At 41.5% G+C, this 22,767-nt stretch overlaps 1 protein-coding gene and 1 long non-coding RNA gene across 9 annotated transcripts in view; one reads left to right on the forward strand and one right to left on the reverse strand.

The window, feature by feature from the left end:
• The window catches only part of LOC147029030 (uncharacterized), an 81,797-nt gene that overhangs the window by 33,921 nt on the left and 25,109 nt on the right, over window positions 1-22,767 (forward strand). For all 3 annotated transcript variants that reach the window (XR_015056770.1, XR_015056771.1, XR_015056769.1), the window contains exon 4: window positions 19,392-19,528. This is a non-coding gene — a long non-coding RNA (uncharacterized LOC147029030). The remainder of the gene's footprint in view (window positions 1-19,391; window positions 19,529-22,767) is intronic.
• The window catches only part of AGRN (agrin), a 155,669-nt gene that overhangs the window by 11,698 nt on the left and 121,204 nt on the right, over window positions 1-22,767 (reverse strand). For 3 of the 6 annotated variants that reach the window (XM_085876127.1, XM_085876125.1, XM_085876128.1), the window contains exons 31-35: window positions 19,399-19,510; window positions 16,846-16,857; window positions 12,944-13,060; window positions 12,560-12,752; window positions 335-434 (exon numbers count right to left, since the gene is read on the reverse strand). In XM_085876127.1, the coding sequence (XP_085732253.1) occupies window positions 335-434; window positions 12,560-12,752; window positions 12,944-13,060; window positions 16,846-16,857; window positions 19,399-19,510 (534 nt within the window). Of the gene's footprint in view, window positions 1-334; window positions 435-12,559; window positions 12,753-12,943; window positions 13,061-16,845; window positions 16,858-19,398; window positions 19,511-22,767 lie in introns of those variants that run through there. The other 3 variants (XM_085876130.1, XM_085876126.1, XR_015056767.1) reach the window with 2 other exon arrangements.

Consider the following 22,767-nt stretch of genomic DNA (forward strand, 5'->3'; position numbering starts at 1 on the left):
ACCATGGACCCTGCACTTTCATGATGCGAGATATGAGAACTTTAAGCTCAAGATTCATCATCAGTTGAAAATAATGATCCAGTTAGAAATTACTGAAGCAATTATGATTTTAAAAGCTGATGTTTGACATTCATCAAGCACATAGCAGCATTAGGTCAGAATTTTGTACAATTTGTTGTTTTTAGATTGATATTGATTTCTAAATGAAAGCAATTTATTGCTGCCCATGTAGAAAATTGTGTGAAGATTCATGTTCAATTAATTTTTCTAATTTGGAGAGTGCGGAATGTTGTGCTAACATATTATTTCTGGGAAGGAAGAAAAATAATATTACCTGTTAGTGTTGCTCCGAACACTGCTTTGGTATTCGAGAAATGTTTGACCATCAAGTGCAAATGTGTCGTGATGATGGAGGGCCATCCGATCGATCACAGCTTTGTAGAAATGGGGGGAAAAAAAACAAATAAATTACACAAACTTAAAGAAAATAATAAAGATCTGCAAAAATAAAGAAGCTTTTAAAAAAAAGTATTTACAGTGATCTTGTGTCATCACCCTGGAATCATTCTCCTTGAAAACACTTTGTGGTACCTGCCATTTAAAGATCAGTTGCATTAAAGAACCACAAAGTATATCTTATGGTATCGTTACACTGATAATCAGAGAATAAAATGGTTATGATAAAAATCATTCAAACATTCACATATTTAGGAATTTTCACATTTGAGAACATGTCAACAGAATGCTAAAAAGAGTAAAACCCACAAGGAAACTTATTTATACCCAGGAAGCCTCACTATAAGGTAAGCTGCAGGACCTTCAATAACTCTTGTTGGTTGAGCTGGAATAGAACTGCCTCTGCAGGAAGTCATTGCTCTGTCATGGAGTCTGAAAAGCCAGCCCACAAGGTTCCATCATGCTTCGAGATGTTTTACTGTTTGACAATGCATCACATTTCTGCGAGAGAATGAATTTGATTTATACTGCGGTTAAAGACGTGTGAGCTGCATCTAACACCATGTAATATTTACAAAACAGACAGATCCATTGAGATCCCTTCAGGTAAGCCTCCTGGTGTCTGCTCGTGTCTGGGAGGTGTTTTTTTCACCTGGTGAATCCTGCTCGACAATGACGCAAACAGTTAAGGGCAAAACTTTCAAAAGCCATAACTCGCCACGGTCCTGCTCTTTGCCATTGAAACCTACTCCCCCCCCCTTTTTCCGTTCTACATCCAAGACTATCCCCCTGTTGCACATGTCACAAATTACCCATCTTACTTGAAAACAATGGAGCTGAATTCACCTTTTAACTTGAACAAAAGATTCTTGATGCACAATGTGGAATTAAATAAACCTTTCTTTTCATTGCCTGCAAAACTCCCAATTAAGACACAATGAAGGCCATCATTAGAACTGAAGGATCAACAAACAGCTGCAGCTGCTGTCATGCGAGTTCATCAACAACCACACTGCCTCTCCGCGGTTGTACATAGTAGATTACTTTGACCAAAATGGAGAGGGGATGTGGAGGTGAGTGAATCAAGCGAGTTACGAGAGTAGATCGGTTTTACCTCAATAAAGAGTGAATGTGGAAACTTCTGAATGAAGTTTGTGATATGCGAGACCCTAGGTGTACGAAGTCGGTGAAAGGGTTCAACTCTTCACACTCAAGTGATTCCAGGTGTCTTTTCCATGGAGCTATCGGCTCTGCTCTCAAGGACTTTCCACTGAGAGCGTCTGATCCGTTGTGCATCTCGCTCTGCCCAGCACTTCGATTCTCTACTCGTCTTGCCTGCAAGGAACTCTTGATGTTGGAAATGCCACTTGCCCTGTCTACCAGGAGGTTATTTTTTTCCATGTAGTGCTCTGATCCACCACATGTCTTACCTGCCAGGAATGCTCTTGACTCCTCTTATTTGCCGGGAAGTCTTGACTCATCTTATTCGCCATGAGCGCTCTCGACTTGTCTTATTTGATGGGACTTTCGATTTGTCTCACTCTCGTCCATCAAGCTCTCCTTATCACGAGTCCTTTGGCCAAGCCTGTGCTCACGTCTGCTTGTTCGGACCACGAGAATCACCAAGGGGAAGCTTGCACACTGTACAAATCTGCACTTGGCTTGAGCCGTGCTGCCTATTTGGAGCACGAGAGCCATCAAGGGGGAGCTTGCTCTCTGCGCGAGTCTGCATGTAGCATGGTTGCGCAGGTCTGCATGCAGTATGAGCTTACAAACATCTGTGTAAGGCGAGGCAGGAGCAGTACCCATGCTCCGCTCTGCAATCGATGTGTTTTCTCTCTATCTACATTTTCCCAGAATGATTAATGACTATGCTCTGTGATTAGCATAAATAAGAACATATACGTGGGTTCCATAAACATTAAGAATAATTACTGTTCTCTTTTGCCTTTTCATTATGAATTCTGTCCATCCATTGTAAATACATGCTCATGATTGACATTGATGATTGAATAAACCTTGTTTGTGCTTCTTGAATAAATGTATTTGTTGAACTGTTAAACGTTTCCGGCTTGCTCGTTTTTGTCTGTTCCTCCATTGGTCCGACAATGTGTGTAAGTTTAGTTCGACAGGAAGTTTTGTCCCACTGATTAGCTATGTGATTAGCCAACAGCCATCCATGGTTCACTTGGCTACACATAACAAATAGACAGGTGGTTGTTTAGGGCATGACCCCAAATTAGGGTTGCCATGCCAAAGGTAAGGAAATGTGTAACCAAGGAGCAACAACCCTGTTAGGTTTGGTGGTTCTAATCCACAGCCATGGTTGTCTTGCAACCCGTCGGACTGTCCAGCAATCTGTGGCCAGTGACCTCAGGACAGGAGGTCGGGTGAAGGTCCGAGGAACTCCCTCGTGATAACCACAGACCCCGGATCCGTAACAATATATTATGCACTACTGCAACAATCTCTTAGACATTTTACATTTTTCTACCCCGATGCATCATGAAACTAAAACTTTGTGATGTAGTTATCTAGTTCTGTGACTTCTCGTGATATTCATGATCAGATTTCTCCAAACATCCCAATCCTGCACTGTTTCCTGAAACTCTGGCAGAGACAGCTTGATTGCAGCCTTTACCCCATCCATCCAGTGCAAACAAGGTCTGCCTCTTCTTCTTTTTCCCTCTACCTTACCTAGCCTGGTTGATTTATCCAGACCTTCGTTTTCTGCATGCATCACATGTTCAAAGTATGACAGTTTCTGTTTTAGCCTCAGTGCTTCTAAGGGACATGGGATTCTAATTTGTTCAACCACCGATTTGATTGTTCTCCTTGCAGTCCATGGAGTTTTTAACATTCATCTCCAACACCACATTTCAAAACTGTAAATCTTCCTTTCTTTTCACTGTCTATGACCCACAACCATATCTTGCAACTGGAAATACCAGAGCATTCATCAGCCTCGTCTTTGTTTGTATTGTCACATCTTTCTCCTCCCAGATCCTTGTGAATCCTGACATTGCAGTTCTCCCCAACACTACCCATCCATTAATTTCTTCTCCACATTCTCCACTCATTTCAATCTTAGAACCCAGGAAGATGAAACTTTCCACTATTTACACCTGATCCTCTCCAAAACTGAACATGTTCTTCTTCTCAGTTAACAAGATGTTAGTTTATTTTAGGTTTAAATAAACACCAGTTTTTCTTATTCACTGGATGCAGCAAAAAGTCCTCTTTACTTTCTGCAAAATAGTGGTTTCATCAGCATACCTGAGGTTGTTGATCTCAATCTTCCTCCAATCCTGACCCCAGCTTCTTTGTCATCCAAGTTTTATTTACTCATGATGTAATCACTATACAGATCTAACAAGTAAGGGAAGAGAATGTACCCCTTTCCAGCCCCTTTTCCAATTGCAAACTATTCTGTCTCTCTGTACTCTGTTCTCACTGTAGTTTCTTGTTTCGTGTAGAGGTTTCTTATCAGACATATCAGGATTCTGACATCCCTATTTCTCTCAGCATAATCCACATCAATTCATGATCAACACAATCAAAAGCTTTGCTATAATCTATAAAACAGAGATACACTTTCCTTTGATATTCCGTTGCTTTTTCCATAATCATTTCAGATTTGTGATTTGATCTTAAGAACCTCTTCTTCTTTTGAAACCTGCTTGCTCAATGGGCATTTCTCGCTAAATGAAGTCTTATAGTCTGTGTTTCTTTTAATTTTTGGAGCGATCTCATGTCATCACTCGAGAATCATTCTACTCTGCATCACCCTGGAATCAATCAAAAGCAGCTGATGCTTTTCCAGTATTGAATGATCTTTAGTGATACATTGCTCGCATGTGAAATCAAGGCAATGGTTCAATTATTTGAACATTTTCTTGCATCCCCTTCCGTTGGCAAAAGTATGTAGACCGACTCCTTCCACCTTTTAGGTCATACAATCCTCCTCCAGATGTGTGTACAAAGAGTTGTTAATATTCTGATTACCTTCTCCCAAACTACCTGAAAGAGTTCCATTGTCCGAATTTCGTCGGCCCCAGATGCTTTTCCATTTGCCAGCACTTTTCCCGCTCGACGCACCTCATATTCTGTCATTGTGGGTTCTTGCTCATGTTCTCTTTCTTCGAAGGTTGTCATCATATTGCTAACTTGTTTGTGTAGAGCTGTGGGATAGTCCTTCCAACTTTCACCTTTGGTTCTTCTGCCAGATCTTTTCCTGTTCTAATTTACTGACAACAATCCTAACACTTAAATTTTCTTGTTTTCTCTCTGATCTTTTAAAAAAAGATCTCTTATTTTTCCCTCTCAATTGTCACCTTCTATTTCCATGCACACCTCTGAAATATTTCTTTGCTTTCCGAGCTTCTCCGAACTCGGCATTTAGCCATTTAATGCCCTCTCTTGAGTTTCATCTCTCCTTTGGTTTTCATCTCTCTTCATCTGTTTAATATTTATTGCCTCAAGATTTTCTGACAGCCGTTTAGTCTTATATTTGCTTGCTTTTGGGATGTTGCTTTTGGCCTCTTTTGGTTTTTTTTGACAATGTCTTCAACCTCTAGCCACAATTTGTCTGGCACTCTCTCATCCAGCTCTGAATAATTTTTTTTTTCCTTTTTCATTCCACAAACACGAAGCAAAAGACATGGTTAAGCAATTGGTTCATGCTAATCTGTCTGTCTGATCAGTTTCCGATCATCAGTTTATGATGGAAGAACAGCTTATTTAAATTGAATGATATATTTTGAACATTAATCGGAAGACAAGTTTGCCGTTTTACCGTATTTTGGCTCTGAATTCATCCCAATCACATATCTGCAGACAGGAGTGATTGATATATATATATATATATATATATATATATATATATATATATATATATATATATATATATATATATATATATAAAATTTTTACTCTGTCTGCCTGCCTGGAAATTAAAAAAATTGAAAATCATTTCAATCAGGAAAATTGTTTTTAAGGATGTCATAAATGACGTCAGCAGGCACCAAGAACTAATGTGACGTGTTGGTGATTGTGATGTAACAGACACTGGGGAAAACGACGGCAAAAAACCAGGAATTAATTTATCGATACGCCATTAAACCACTTTAAACCCTTATTTAAATTCAATTAGATACGCGAAGACTGCAGAACACAAATAACCTTCATAGTACTTCCAAAACCATGCTGGATATCAATATATGGCATGAGAGGTCGTGGCATGTCAGAGGGTCACGGTGAATAAGATGATGTTTGACGCTGCGTTCGATGGTGATCAATAATGCGTCCGCCTCCTAAACTGCGACTCAACCTCGTGTTATTACAGTGCAGAAGGATGAGGTACATAAAACCGCTTCAGTCGCGCTGGACTTCCGGATTTTAAAAATCATTATTTTATTAAAATTGAAGTATTATGTTTGAACACTGTGTGTGGGGTTGGCCTGAGGTGTGTTCAGTTACCAAGTAGTGAGCTAACACTTGCCAAACCAGCTGTTCCTTATCAACAGTTTTGAATGGAGTGCGCTTTTCAAGAAACGTGATAATTGAACCTGGTGTTGGATTAACGGTTAAGGTGGCTGGCTGGCTGAAGACGTTAGGGTCTTGAGTTTGGGCCCCTGTCGTCCCGTTAAATAACACCAGGTGGGTTGATTCAGCCTGTCATCCTTCCAAGATCAGCAAAATCAGTACCAGCTTACTGGACAAAGAGGGGCACTGCATCAGTGGCATAGCTGCGCTCCCAGCAATGATGCAACAAGCAGCCACAGACTGCATAAGAAATAATAATACTGCATGGAGGAACATGTTTTATGAACTCTCGAGTTGCATATTAGTTTAGATACGTTTTCAACGTCAAACCTGGTTGGAGTTTTTGATTAATTTTTCACCTTTCTCAGTTTGAGTCATATTTTTGGCACAAAGAGTTCATGATATGATCTGTCCCACAGTCTGCGCTTGGCAGAGTATTGGCAGATTGCCTACACTTCTCCATCTTCTGTTGATTGTAATGGAATCAATCTGATTTCTATGTTTCCCATCGGGTGAATTACATGGATACAGTCTATGCTTGGGTTGTTTGAACCATGTGTTTTCAATTACAAGCTCATTGTCCACACATTTCCAGCATTCGCTGCCCTGGATCATTTTGGATACCAGGTCCATGCTTTTCGACAATCCCTGGTGCTCCTGCTTCTCCAATTTTTGAATTCCAGTCTCCCATAATCAGTAAAACATGTCCTTTGGGCACCTGTTCTTTCAGTTCCTTCAACCTTCCATAAATATCATTAACATTTTCTTCATCTGCCGCAGAAGTTGAAGCATATGTCCCAATGATGGTGGTGTTCACTGGATGTCCTTTCAACCTCACTGACAATTAACCTATCATTGACTGGGTTATATCCCAGTTCTGACCCATTGTGTTCAATGCAAATAGTCCTTTATGAAAAGGAAAATCTTATTCAAATAACCAAATTTATACACAATATACAGTAGTACCTTGATAGAATCTAATTGTGAATTTGCCCCCTCCTCCCCGCCCTTTTTCCTTCAAAATCAACGGAATTATTTGAGGGACACTTTCAAATAATTTTTGTTATAAACTCTTGTGGAATATTAGAACAACATCCTATGCTTCCTCGGTGAGTGCAAAAAAACATGCTGATTGGAAAAAAAAATTTTTCCAAATGCAACACAAATTATGAAAAAAGCGTGAAATAAATTTTTCATCATTTTGTTATGTTCATGGAGATGATAAGAAGAATATAATTTTCATGTTAGCACTCTCAATAAACCATAATATAAGATTGTTAACAATAAAAATCTATAATACGAGAAATTTAATGAATAGTTACTTCAACGTAAGGAAAAAACAGATTCATAAATCGGATATTTATAAATCCCAGAGTCTGACCAACCCATATTATCTCTTATCCTTTAAAGTGTTGAGCCATTGCCACCTCATGTTATCCCCTATTACGACTGTCAATCTTTCCTCTTCGCACTGACTCTCCTCTCCCAACAACCCGCGCTTTCCAAATTTACCCTGTTTGTCAATTTTTCCTGTCTGCTTACATGTTTCTTGTCTACTCAGCCCACACAACTTCCCCTGTCCTATCTGTCTATCCATATTTATGCTGCCCGTGTGTTCGTTCGTTCGTTCGTTCCCCTTTTCTCCATCCTCTCTTATATGCTGACTGTCCCTGTCAATATCACTTCTCAGTGATTCAGCTATTCCATGATCCTCGATCTCAAACAAAAACTTTCCAGGAGTTTCTTGGACTTTTATGTGTCACTTACATAATTCTTGAAACACCCCATATATTTCACTGGGTAGTGCACCTATCATTTAGAGAGCAACACAACATTATTCATGGTCCTGACTTTGTTTCACCACTTCATCCATTCCAGCCATAGAACCTGAAAGCCTACGATAAGCCTTGATATCAAGACGGAAAAATCTTTCTATCTTTAAAAACAAGAACAAGGTGGTTGAAAAGTAAAATACAAGCTGCATTTCAAATATCACGACATTTGCTGGCATTGTTTGCAACTGATAATAACAAAAAAAAAAAAAATGCAAGATAATTGTATGCTTGCACATTGCATGTGCTGTTATGGTATCATGGTTAAAACAGCCTTTCTTTTAAAACGTTTTGTTTTCTTAACAACAATTGAAAATACACTTAAGGACAAATTCATGAGCGTGGTAATAATTGTCATCCGGCCATCAACACATTGCCTCAAAAAGGGAACCATGATTGTCATGGGGCCCGTAAGGCTAACCCCTGCGCTAGCAGGGAAAAATGGCCTTAAAATACTTGTGCGTGTGGGGGGGGGGGGAGGGAGTGGGGTAATAATTGTCAATCTTGCAGTTTTCTTCAAACAATGCTATGTGAATTGTGCTGAGAAATTTTTTATTGGTGTTATTATTAAATTTGTGTGATTACTGTATTGGTCTTCATGTTCTTTGCCATCATTATTGAAAATGAAAGATTTACATCAATCTTGTACCAAATATTTTCAGCACATTTTCATCAGATCTCGTGAAAAATCATGAGGTGAAGGGGGGTATTGGGGGTGAGGCCTTGTAAGTGATACCAATAAGCAATTACACCAAATGTATTGTTGGGGGAATGACTCCTAGGGGTTAACAAATGTTTGGTATCATCCAGTTATTTCCTTAATGAATGGTTTGGAATAAGCGTAACGTTATTAATTGTGATGTTAGATATGTATCGCTACAACGTTTATTAAGATGCTGCCTACCCTCCCATTGTCTGTATCTGGACTTATCATCCTTGTGAACCTATGTTTTCTGTTCTTTCCTCTGTTATCTGTTTAAATGTTCTCTTTTAAAGCGATCACGCACCTTGCAGCATGAGATGAATGGGAGTGAAATGGGTGCCGTTTGAAGGCGTCTGATTTACTGCAGACGGCTCGTGGTTTCACCGTTATAACTCGTGGAGCAAATGATATGAGCTCGTGCTCCTGTCGTTACACCCAAATAATCCAGCCCACATGTCTGATCACCACCAATGGAAGCGAGAGAAGAGGGCATGAACAAGAAGTGATAAAAAGGAGACATTAATGATCTGAGGAGAGAAGTCAGGCTGAGCTTCACTTCTCTCTCTGATCACGGAACTTGCCCTGCAGAGAAGATGAACTGCAAACTGGCTGAGGCATACCACACAGACGAGCTGCATATATATCTATCTATCTATCTATATCTCTCTCTCTCTCTCTCTCTCTCTCTCTCTCTCTCTCTCTCTCTCTCTCTCTCTCTCTCTCTCTCTCTCTCTCTCTCTCTCTCTCTCTCTCTCTCTCTCTCTCTCTCTCTCTCTCTCTCTCTCTCTCTCTCTCTCTCTCTCTCTCTCTCTCTCTCTCTCTCTCTCTCTCTCTCTCTCTCTCTCTCTCTCTCTCTCTCTCTCTCTCTCTCTCTCTCTCTCTCTCTCTCTCTCTCTCCTCTCTCTCTCTCTCCTCTCTCTCTCTCTCCTCTCTCTCTCTCTCCTCTCTCTCTCTCTCTCTCTCTCTCTCTCTCTCTCTCTCTCTCTCTCTCTCTCTCTCTCTCTCTCTCTCTCCCACCCTCTCCCTCTCTTTGGCCCCAGAACAATTGCCCTGCAGTGGAGTTGAACTACCACCAGACTCCTGCATGGCTCTACCTCTGGGTTTGCCTGACCAACTCGCTCCCTTTCCTGTCAATTCCCTATGTACATCTCTTGCCCTGTGATTGATTGGGCCCTAAGGACATATGATAATTAAGAATCTACCCATCATCTGCTTTGCTCGTTTGAGGGTCGCATTTCGGTATGGGCCAAGGGGTGAAATTTGATTATTGTTTGGCATGTTTCATTTTACATACACACACCCTGGTTGATTCACTTAGTCTCCTGGTCATTGTGTGTGAACTGTGGTGATAACGTCATCCATAAGATGGACAATTGGCTCAGCAATTAGCGCGCTCTCCTCTGAGTGTGTGCACGGCCAAAGTCCCACTTGGCTCAAATCAGATATGGCCTTCAGTACCAATGCACAACGCTGGGGTGGCTCAGATGCCTCACGAGAAGGTAACACGGCATTATTGGCCCGGGACCCTTTTCGGGGTTTTGGATCCCTCTGGCCAGTGTGACCAGGGTTTAGTGGCCTGAGAATCGGTCATCAAAGACTGTGCTTCCCTGCTGATGGACCTCTGGTAGCTTGTACCTGTTGCTGTGTTTGAGCTTGGGGAGTAACTGCTGAAATCTATCTATCTGGGTTCCTCTCGACAGCTTTGTTCTTTGCTCCTTTCATACTTATTTCTACTTTTTCACATTTCTAATTCTTGATTTTTTTTTTTTTACTCTATTTCTCTTTCTTTATAGATCTGTCTCGGGAGAAGTGAATTCTTCCAGAATTTGTTTTTCTGTAAGGCTCGCTTGGTTGCACTTGGATGGGTTTGAGGGTAGAGTTGCAGCTGAAACACAAATCCTATGCAGGTTCCTCATGATGACTCCATATTTGCTCTTTACTTATCAGGGTTCCTTCTGATGACTCCAAAGCAGAATTTGCTCTTCCGTTTGATTAGCTATCTCAAAGTATGCCATTCTTTGACTCAGAGAGAGGACAAACAAGGGAGGGCACCAGGTTCACAAACTGACATTCATTGGTTATGTAAGTTAGATTATGTTAATATTAAGAATGCATTGAATACATAGAAAAATCAGTAAAGTTGTAAAAATGGCACAGCAATGATGAGCCAAATGGACTCTAATTATTTGGTTTTCTTATACATTGTTATATATTTATATCCCTATTTCTCTATCTTCTACAAACTTCCTTCCTATTCTCTTTCCTCCCCCCCCCCCAACTTGTCCTTATCCTCTTTCCTCTTCCATTTTTTCTCAATAATTGATATCTTTCAGCTTAAACTTTCCTCTCCCCCATCAACATTGGTGTATACATAATAGATAGATCACCAAAACAAAGCAAGTTGATGAATAAAAATGCAAAAGGAAGCCAATTTATATCTAACACACTCTGAAACAACTGATGAAATACACACATGAGGGCCACATGAGGTTCCATACCTGCACGACAAAAGGAAAACACGACATTTACTGACAAACATAGTAGTTGTTGACAACTACAATGAAACATGCTCTTAAAGCATGCAAATTTGATTGATGACAAATACACCGAGAGGATTACTGGGACCTAAAGCTGAGAAATGGTTTGTCAGTGTTTCCGCTGAAGTTTAGCCAAAATGAAATAAAGGGCCATAAAGGTCAGTATTTTGGCAGTTGAATGCACTTTAAGTATCCAACACTCAGCAACATCAGTTTGGAGTCAGAGAGGGGCTAAATGAAAATATTTGATTTATGAATTGCTACAACTTCAAAGATGAAGATCTTATGAAAGATGAAGATCTTATGAAAGATGAAGATCTTATGAAAGATGAAGATCATCTTTTTCTTCCACAAAGATCGTCATTTTTCTGTTTCCTGCACATATTGATCCCATCTCATTGACAGTTAAGCCTGCTGTTGGCTTATGATTTTGGAGTCCTGAGTTTGAGCCACTGTTGTGCTCAGCCTGTTATCAGCCTGTTATCCTTCTGTGGTCGGCAAAATGAGTACCAGCTTAATGGGAAGAATGAGGCATTCGAGTATCCTGCGTCAGAGTGGCAACCCGTCTAGGATTGTGCCCCCTATACCAAGGAAAAACTGCCTTGGCAGCCCTATGTGTCTGAAGATGTGAAAGGAGTGGTTCTTCTTCCTCTTAATTTGTAGTTATCATACCCATTGGTTGTTATCTCCATTCCCACACTCTGGCCCCTGGCATGTACACTGAATCTTACGGTAAGGTAGTTGCCTTCAAACAACTTGCTTTCTCTTCATGGAAGGAAAATCCAACTGAAGGCAACCGAAGATCATTTCACAAAGCCAACAAGAAGTGTGTGTCCACTCTCTGGAGAGCCAGAAAATAACATCTGGCCAACCTCAAGGCTGATTTCTCAAATCTGTCTCCTTCCTCAAAGACCTGGTGGTACCTTATCAAGTCTGTTTCTGATGTATGCTCCCCATCCATTCCTACCCTCACTTCAAATGGCAGTATCGCCCACTCTGATCGTGAGAAGACTGAATGCCTCGACTGTGTTTGCTTCCAAACGTCACGTACCCAAACCGTCACTCCTTGTACACCTCGTACCTATCCTATCCATTCACACCCACCTTCATCTCCAATTTTCCCTTCTCTTTCTTGCGTTGTTTGAGATTGTATTCAGCTTCACCACCATGTCGTCCTCCTCTTATCCTTTCTCTCATTCTTCTCCATACCCATTCTTGCTCCAAGTGTACCTCCATTTTGTTCCTCTGCACTGCTTTTGTTGCTTCCCAGCTTTCCACTGTGTTCGTTCTGTTTGTTCTGTTCTCACTCTTCCACGAGCCTAGACTTTGCAAATAAAACCAAAAAAAAAAAATCAAGAATTTCAAGGCACAACTTATAGCCTTAGCAAGGATAGAAAGAGAGGTAGAAATGGCAATAACAAATCGAATGGAACTTGGTGAGAGAAAAAGAGTGTTGCATGAGATGGAGGAAGCTCCAAATCAGATACCTGTCTCGCACATCCTGCCATGGAAGCCAGGACGGCAGTCACATGTGAAGTAAGCCATGCGGGGCCGACATGTGCCACTGTTCTTGCATGGGTTACCCCGTCTAATGCAGACATGGTGAATAAATGGGTGAATGTCTCCTGCATCACGAACACCGCTGCCATGAAACTTCACCTCTGTGGCATCCACTGAGAGCTGGGTGGGTTGGTATAATAAAAGGATTGTAGTGGACACATTTACTGTGACTTCGACCATTTTATCGAAGAAAGTACTTTTAAGCCAGAGTTAATTTTCAACAGCAGAAGTAAACTGCAGTGCTTAGAATTTTGTAATATAATATAAAGAGGATTAGTTTAATCAACCTGGTTTTCATCTTCATCACTAACCTTCTGGATTGCTCCATCAAGGCCATCGGTCACTGCAGCTGCACTGGCTATCTTACTATAGTCTGGCACGCCTCCCAGGTAGAGTGACTCTCTCAGGTCCAGGCTCATGTGGTTTGCCTGGGGACAACATGGAGGCCATAGAACACGTCCACCTTTGAGGTTCCTATTGTGGAACCCATTGATAGGTTCAATATTTATTGCAATATTCATCTCGGAGATGCTTTTCAAATCTCAAATCTATTGTTTAATCATGGTTAGTAAATCAACACAATCAACGATAATTGGAATTACAGTTGAATCTTAAATCGATGCAGGTTGTTATTATTCATCCAGTTGAATTGAAACAGTAAAAGTTTATAATTGGAAAAAGCTGGATTTACTAGTTTTGGGTTTTTTTTAAAAAGCTGATATTTTGGCGAGAAACCACTCACCTTAGTCGTGGCAGATGTTAAAGTGAAGAAGAAGTTTGAGCATCATCACGTGGCCTCGGCTGTTGGTAAGGTGAGTTGGTTTGCAGACCATTCCAGGTATCATGTGACGATGTGAATGAAATGTTATTGCTTTGTCCCAGGTACAGGACAGATGAAATCGCAAGCCACCATTTTTGTAAAGAGATGGTGATTCAACTCTTTCCCAAATGGGTTTCTTTACACCTCGAGCAAACCACTTTTTTCTCCATCTAAGATGACCACTTGACTGTCATCAAAGCTGTGACCATGCAGGTTCAGGTGCGTCTACACAGCAGAGTTCAAAGCTTCTTCATAAGCTGAACGACGATGTTGGTTCACACGGGCCTGAAGGGCTTGCCGAGTTTCTCCCGTGTAGGTCTCAGTGCATGATGGGTCTTCTCCACATCTGATGCCATATACCAAGTCACATTGCCTGTCCTTCTGGATCTTGTCCTTAACATGAGCTAATTGGCTGCACAGATTTCTGCAGGGTTTGTGTGATGTAACAATGCCAAACCTGGAAGAGGATACAGTTCAGACAGGAACCATACAACAATGACCAGTTAGCCTTTCTTGATTGCAAGGTTCACATGAACAGTGATGGCCACTTGGATTTTGAGGTATACAGGAAACGCAAACATACCAACCATGATTTGCAGTTTGATTCACACGACCCACTGATCCACAAATGATCTGTCATTTGCACGCTTTTCCGTCGTGCAGATGCTATTCCGACCACACAGGAGGGGATACTATGCGAGAAGGAGAATATGAGGAGCGCTCTTACTAAGCGTGGTTACTCTGGATGGTCTTTTTTTTAAAAACAGGAAGTCGCAAAAACAACATCACGTATGGTGGACAACAACAGGACACAGCTTAAGAAAATATGACATGAGTGACCATTCTTATGTGGCTGTGGGCTATCTGAGAAAGTCAGAAGATCGTTCTCCAAGTTTGGCATTGTTACATCATGAAAACCCTGCAGAATTATTCGCAGCCAGTTAGTTCATGTTAAGGGCAAGACCCAGAAGGATAGAAAATACGACTTGGTGTATGACATCAGATGTGGAGATCCATCATGCAGTGAGACCTCCATCGGAGAAACTTGGCCAACACTGAAGGCCAGTATGAACCAACATCCTCGTCCAGCTTATGAAGAGGCTTTGAACTCTGCTGTGTATACGCACCTGAACCTGCATGGTCACAGCTTTGATGACAGTCAAGTGGTCATCTTAGACCGAGATAAAAAGTGGTTTGTTCGAGGTGTAAAGAAATCCATTCGAGAAAGAGTTGAATCACCATCTCTCAACAAAAATGGCGGTTTGCGATTTCATCTGTCCTGTACACGGGACAAAGCTATAACATCTTTCACGCCATCTGCAATCGTCACATGATGCCCGTATTGGTCTGCAGACCAACTCACCTTACCAACGGCCAAGGTCACGTGGCAATGCCCAAGCTTCTTCTTCACTTTAACATTTACTATGACCAAGGCGAGTGGTTTCTCGCCAAAATGTCGGCTTTACCGACTCGTAAGTCCAGGTTTTTAAAATTATAAACTTTTACAGTTGAGATATGCTTCCAAGTAAAGTCACAAGGAATCTAAAACACAATCAACCTAAAAATATTAAGATACAAATACTGAGAGATTAGATCTTTCCAATGGGTCCATGTATTCCCTCCTGTAGCTGCCCTGATATTTTGATAGATGGACACTGTTGGCCAGCCTGTTCTATCCAAAACACATCAGTTACCATGCCATCATTCAAAATACATCAGTTAACAGTTCCCACATTTTATTTTCAAGTGGAACTCTGCTTGAACGATAAAGATAACACGATGTGGGTTTACTCACATGTGGGATTGAACGATAAAGGTAATGTAACATACTTGTATGATTTATATTGGAAAATAGATCGACACCCAGTGGTGTCGATCTTCTTTCAGGGCCAGTTTTGTGAGTAGCCATGGGAAACCAGATGACCAAGTCACTTCCAAAGCAGAGTGACTTTTGTAATCGAGCTTAAAATTTGACAATAACATTCCTTCTCTAACCTACCACACCCTGATATGCTGCTCAGGATCGCAGACAAGTGGTGGTACCATTCTTCAAATAGAGCAGATGTACGATTGAGAACCCCTTGTGTTGGCACTCCCCAAGAAGAAAAACAATTCCCAACTCTTTTCAATGTCCTTTCGAGATTGGGCAGCCCAGGCGATGGCACAAAGCTGCGCTCACAGAGAAATTCACTCATCTTTTCACAAAGTAGACCTGCAGACACGCCAGCCTACCAGGCTCTCCTTCTTCAAGCCGGGGATATAGATCCTTCGACTTTACCTCGACAAAAGCTTTCTGGGAGTGACCGGCTGATGTTACCGGATACCTAACTTAAGTCCATTGGCTTCGCAATCATGGCACGCTAAGGCTAAAACAACAAAAACGCCAACAACAATGACCATGACAACACTACCGTCACCACTTCGAGGCAGAATAGCTACCTCTTCAGCATTGAATCTTCACCACTGAAACATTTATGAGTTGCCTTGGGTAAACCAATGCTTTTGAAACAGAGTGCAACCACATGTTTTTAACTCGTTCCGTCCAACAGTTCAAGAGTGCATTTCCCTCGGTCAGGAGTGCACTCAAGTCAAACAAACAAACAAACACACAAACAAACAAACAAAGACACTTCTTGAATTATACATCGTATGGTTGGTTTCAGGATTCCAATGCTGAAGCCACATTTTGTCATCGGTTACCACTTACAACATGAGCGATAAAGTCAGCAGGACCTGCGTTGAACAGTTTGAGAAGTCAGAACACGATGCAAGCCATTGCTTTGATTCCCAAGTGCGAAGGTTTTTTGAGGCTCATCTTGCTGAAACAGCAGCTATGCTGAAATGTTCGACCCGATGGTGAAAAATGTTGCCTTGACAAATTCCAAGTTCTGACGTGACTTAAACATGATGATCCTCCATGATTAATACCTACACAGCTGGATAACTGCTTCTTGGTGGGTCACTTCAGCTGTAAGTCTTGGCTTCAGATCATCATTGAGGGACTCCCATCCACAGTTAAAGTCAGCTGCCCATGTGGCTAGTGGAGAATATGATGACACATCTTCACGATACACAGCGACCATGTATTCGTCGGTGGATTTCTTTGGAGCTGGCACCTTCTTTGGATAATATTTTATGACACCTCAGTGCTCAATAATAGTAAGACGATCCAAATATGTACGACGTGACAAATTTCTGGATTATACAATGAAACAACAAACAATATCAACTTAATGAAACAAATGGAATACAACAAGTGAAAGTCGAAGTTTATAATGAGGGGGGAAATAAACTATGGCCCTCGGGTGCCCGCGATGAATACCCTCTTCCAAGAAGACTTTGAATGTTCCTCATGTTTAATCAACACAAGGAGGATGAAGAAAATTTGATTACCTTTCGAGATTTCTGGTCAATATGCATCATTTGAACAGCAAGGAGGGAAGGAAAGGCATGTTGAAATGAAGAAAGGATAGTTCGTTAATGTTCATACAACAAATTGAAAGATATACAACGTACTGGCTCCACTGAGTGTGATATATACCTGTGTGTATCTCCAGTGACCCGCAAAAGTATTCACCCCCTACCAATAATGGCACATTTAGATGAATTATGCAGAAATAATTTTTTCCAAATTAACTTTTTTGTTCATAACAGAAGAGATCAAACCAAACACTGTTACAGTTGAACGAGGTTACATGTCAGGAATACCTGCAAAAAATATGTACAAATCAGAATTCACTGGTTGTAAAAGTATTCAGCCCCTTAGATCAGTACTGGGTGGAAGCAACTTTTACAGCAATGAATATACTGAGTCTTTGGGCCGGTCTCTATCAGCAGACTTTGCACAGCGAGACGGTGAAATCTTTACCCATCATTCACGTGAAAATTGCTCTCGTTCTGCCAAGTTTGATGGAGATCGTCGATGGACTGCAATCTTCAAGTCTCGTCAGAAATGTTCAATTGGGTTCAAGTCAGGACTTTGACTGGGCGACTCAAGGACGTTTATTTTCTTCTCATTTAGCCACTCCAGTGTGGCTTTATCTTTGTGCTTCAAATCATGATGCTGCTGAAATGTGAATTCCCAACCAGGATTCAGATTCATGGCTGACTCAAGGAGGTTTTCATCAAGGATTCTCCTGAACTTTGCGCCATCCATTGTCCCTTCCATCTTCTCAAGCTTGTGGCTCCCTGTTGATGAAAAGCTGCCCCATAACATGATGCTACCACCACCATGCTTGACAGTGGGAATGTTGTTGACTGGGTAATGTGCAGTGTTAGGCTTGCGCCAGACTTGACGCTTTCAATTTAGATTAAAAAGTTCAATTTTTGTTTTGTCTGACCACAAAACGTTTCTCCACATGACGACAGTGTCATTAACATGCTTTTTTTGCAAACTCAATTTGAGCTTTTAAATGAGTCTTTTTCAGTTACAACTTCTTTCTTACCACCTATTTATACAGGCCAGCTTTGTGAAGGGAACGGGATATTGTTGATTGATGAACACTGACCCCCATTTCAGACATGGAGCCTTGCAGATCTTTCAAAGTCATTGTTCGATTTAGAGTGACATTCTGAACCAGTTTCCTTTGGGCGATCCGATCTGGGTAGAGTCTGGGTAGTATGATGTGACTGAAATCGTCTTAATTTTTAAGTTAAGCCACTGAGTACATACAGGTGAAACCTATTACACTTATTTTGTATCCTTTCAAACAAGTAATTTGCTCTTGAAGTGATTTAGGGTGAATTAAGCAAAGGGTTTGAATACTGATGCAACTGAGAATCATCTGATTTTCTCTGTTATCTGTCTTATTCAAAGTTTATCTGCATTCTTTTTTTTAGCTTTAAATCACTTTGGAGTAGTTTGTGAAGACAATATATTAAGCTTGATTTGAAAGCGTCATGAAATAAGTTGAGGTGGCATCAAAATATGAAAACTTTGGAGGGGGAGGGGAGATGAATACTTTTGCAGACCACTGTATGTGTGGTGTTATTCCTCCTGGCTTGGTAAAGCAGTAAAGCACAGTTCATGTCTCATATTAAGCTGCGTGATCTGTGAGCAGTAATGTCCGTCTGCCGCACGAGAACATGACCTCTGCTTTACCGCAGAGGTGGGTGGGAACATGACCACCTCCAACCAGGTGGTGGGTTTGTGGTCGGGCGTAATAATAAACTAAAACAAAGCCCTTCTGACCCGATAAATGCATCATGGCATGAAACATTACCTCCACGTTACTGCCTCACCAAGTTGGTGAGGCAGTCGGGCAAAGGTAATGTTCTTGTGGAGTCATGTAAAGATACCTTTCTTTTCCCCCTTTTGGACTCATCATTTTGGAGTGGTTATTTGTTACACAAGCTCAAAATTGATGAGCCCCAATAAAGCTGCTCTTGGTAGCATCTCTGTTCATCTAACCTTCTTTGTTCTTTTCACTCATAGAGTAGTGAATGCATGGAATGGTTTCCCTGCAAGGGTAGTGGCATTAAATCAGTGGATTATTTCAAAATTGAGTTGGATAAGTACTTTAACTACAAGTAGCATTGTTTGTGTAGGACTAAGATTTTGGCATGCTTGTGCAGGCTTAATGGTTCTAATGGCCTCCTCCTGTGTTGAACCTCCTTGTATTTCGTTGTATTAACCTATAATATGCATTTATCCACATATTGGTGGTGTGTAAGAGGCAATTCCTGGTGATTTGCTCATGATAATAAGAGGACAATCCATGCAGGGAAATTGTGGCTGCAGTAGCTTTCTCCCTTAAGGATAAACAGTCCACATTTCACGAGATAAATGTTTGCATAATCGAAAGTCAAGGTCAAGTTATTTAGCATATTCTAATCCCAGTTACTCTTGCTCAAACTCATGGTAACCTTCGATGTGATGCAGTCATTCTATTGCAATTGTGACGCACTTATTGATGATAACAGAGCTATGTGATGGACAGGTGTTACCGGGCTGTCTCCAAGGATTTCTGCTCCACCGTCGATCCTCATGAAACCCTTGCGACCTGTTCTGGAAACTACTACCGTGTGCCATTCATTCAGTGACACCATCTTGGGAGATCTGCAATGAGTAGTAAAGGTAAAGAATGACTAAAAGCAATTATCAACTCAAGGTAGTTGCTCAATATGTTTTGTACTTACTCTGTGTTGGTAATCTGGACTTTTGAAAGAATCAATTGCTATATGTGCCCTAAATTATTGACAACAAATATAAGGCTTTAAATTGTGTAAGTTAATCACCTGTGAATGTATCATTGTCATTTTCACTATTTTAAGCAACAGAAAAAACTCTTTGAAGACCTTTTGAATTGAAAATACAGATGTGGACCACATTTGCACCATCACTCGATATCTCAACCAGCTCCACTCCAGTTTGGATGTTTACATTTACAGGAGTTGCATTAGTTTAATGATTTATACCTTTATAGAAGTTAAATCACTAAATCACTACAAAGGAATCTGTTGAGATTCCCACTCCCCAAATGACTCTTACTCTCTGATTGATCGTATCCAGCTTCCCCTCCAACCTTTCCTGCTTTTCTTTAGCTCCCCATCGCTCCTAAGTTCATGTTATCTTGAAATTGTCTCTCTGTCTGATCGTTTTCAGAGAACCGCCAAAGTGCCATGTCTGGTGGTTGATCAGGCAGATCAGTCTGATGTGCAGTCCACCATCTCTTGCACTTACCAATGCCTTGCGTTTCAAAATTGTCCAATATTTTCCTCTCTTCCATTTTTACCAATGAGCTTTTTATACACCCACTGAAACCCTGTCCCCATTTCACCTGTAAACTCTCCTCCACATGCTGCGGTACATCTGTGCATTCCTGTTCTTCTATTTCCCACTTCCACCGCACTTTTTTGACAATTTACCCTCTGTTCTTTTGCTCTTTCATGAGCCTTAACAGCTGTATTAACAACCCCATTAATAAGGAACATCTGGGTGTGCAGGCCAGGTGAAGTTTTTTGACATATTGCAAGCATCGGAGAAAGACGATGTATCCCCGCACTCAAACATAGGTTACATTTTGAGAATTGACAATTGTTTGTGGCAGTTTAGTGCAAACAATAAAGCAATTTGAATAAGATTAATTGAACCAGTTTTCATCCCAGAATAAAACAAACCAGGTTGAATAAAACCATATCATATAATGCAGTATAGGTGAGCAAAAAGACATGAAGCAAAGAAAACGTGATGGCAAGGGAAGACAATATCACGTACAAAATAGATTCCTGGAACACTGCTATCGCTAAATAAAGTATGTACAATAGGTATGTATGTGTATATATATATATATATATATATATATATATATATATATATATATATATATATATATATATATATATATATATATATATATATATATATATATAAAAAGTTGTGGTTCTGCAAAATCTCATGCCTCTAAGGCAATGACACCCAACATACAGTGATCCCCAGGCAGTTATTTCATGAGTCTTTGTGTAGTTAGACCTCCCCTCATGTCTAGTGGGTAAACGGGATGAAGTGCGTTGCGTGGGTCTCATCGTTAGGTTTAGTACCAATCTCTAATTCAAATTCTGATTCCTACTCCAACCCTTTCCATTTAGCCATCGTACAAAACAAGCATGCAAGCACACACGCCATTCACTGGGCAATTGATAAGATGCACACCACGATGCCTCCCGTGGCTTGGATCCACCACATCTACACACTACACACTATACCACCAGCGCATCACGTGCCATTATTTCGTTCAAATCTATGTGCCAATTCCCAACCGGCACCTCATGTTACTTCACACCTCACTTACCACTTCAGCCACAAATGCTTCCCGCACATGGGAAAAATATTACCGCACCTCCTCATACCTCTGCATCGTTACAATTCGCCACTCTATTTTGAGGAACACCATATGACTGGGATTGTCCTCGGCACTGCGCAATGCTTAACCAAGCAACAGATATTAATAGCTCGACATCATCTTACCGGGGAGGTCCTGTATGAGAATGCAGGATTGATGCAACCCTCATCCAGTCGCCAGACCATGGCAAGATCAGGGGAAATGAGGAGGGGTTGCAAGAAAGGCGATCCGGGAGTTATTTCAGGGCCTGGGGGGCCCGTGGTGGTGGGGAAAGTCTGTTGCTATTCGACAATCAGACTGCACTCGGAGCACGTTCAGGGCCGGGGTGCTGGCTCAGGGAGCATGCCCTATGTTGAGTCAGAAGCTCCGACCCGTGCCAAAGCGGGTGCGCAACTGAGACGGTTTCCAGTCCCAGAGCCTGGCAGGGCAGTTCGGCCTGCTGTGGCCCAATAGAGGAGCATGATTTGGGTGGGGCGGGTTGCTATCCGGTCATCACCCCACCCTTCGCCCGGGGCTTATAAAAGGGGGAGTGTGGAACCTTTAGTCCTCTTTGCTCTCTCTTCACTCTCTGCTTGGCTCTTGGCTGGCTCTTCGCTCGCCTCTCGCCTATTCGCTTCATTCCCTGTCTCACAATTGGTGTGCAATTGCCAGGGTGTGCTTCTTCTTGAAAGCCTGATCCGGGGTGACTGTCGAGACTGCCTGCCATGCTGTCAATGTTCCACCACCCCCGTGCAACCAGACAGACCAGTGCGGAGCACACGTTGCCACGAGCCCCATCAATGTAATTCAGCAGGAGATAACGTGCCATATCACGAGGTGGGAACACTCAGGCAGAGTGTCTCACGGAGGTACACGTTACAAGTACAGACTTTTACACAGCCAGGAAAGGGATCTTTCTCCTCACATATCGATTCTCCTTTCTCTCTAACCACCCCTCTATTCCGTCTTCTTTGGACACACAAAGAGCATCATTTCTGACTCACAATTCCATTTTCCTCTGGCACGACACCGCAACCCCCACATTGCACGATACCACACCTCTCACTCCCACACCTTAGACACAACCAGTATTCCTCCCATCAACGTCTCCCTAAGCATTCTGGGTTGCGTTGGTCTGCCGACTGTGCCAGGTATTGATAGCTGCCGACCGTGCCAGGTATTGATAGGTCGTTTATCCTCACCTGCTTTATTTCGCTCTGGCTATCTAATCTTCCTCGGGTTTGTGTGTGTGTGATGGTGCCTGTCCAAGCATAAATTAAGATTGTAGGAGATTATAATGGGATAACTCTGTTCTGTGTCTGCTTTTGTAAGATTGCTTGTCTTTTGTCGCACCACACAAATTCCCTGCTGTACATAAAAATAAACCCCATTTTATGTGCCACATACTTTTCTTCACCAATGTAAATAAATGCTTTGTATAGAAATGTTCCCAGCTCGTTTTAGTGTTTTTTTTGTCATTCGTCCAGTATAGTTC

Source organism: Eptatretus burgeri, chromosome 4 (genome assembly GCF_056783735.1).
Source record: "Eptatretus burgeri isolate ZD-2024b chromosome 4, Ebu_testis_v1, whole genome shotgun sequence".
Taxonomy (NCBI): domain Eukaryota; kingdom Metazoa; phylum Chordata; class Myxini; order Myxiniformes; family Myxinidae; genus Eptatretus; species Eptatretus burgeri.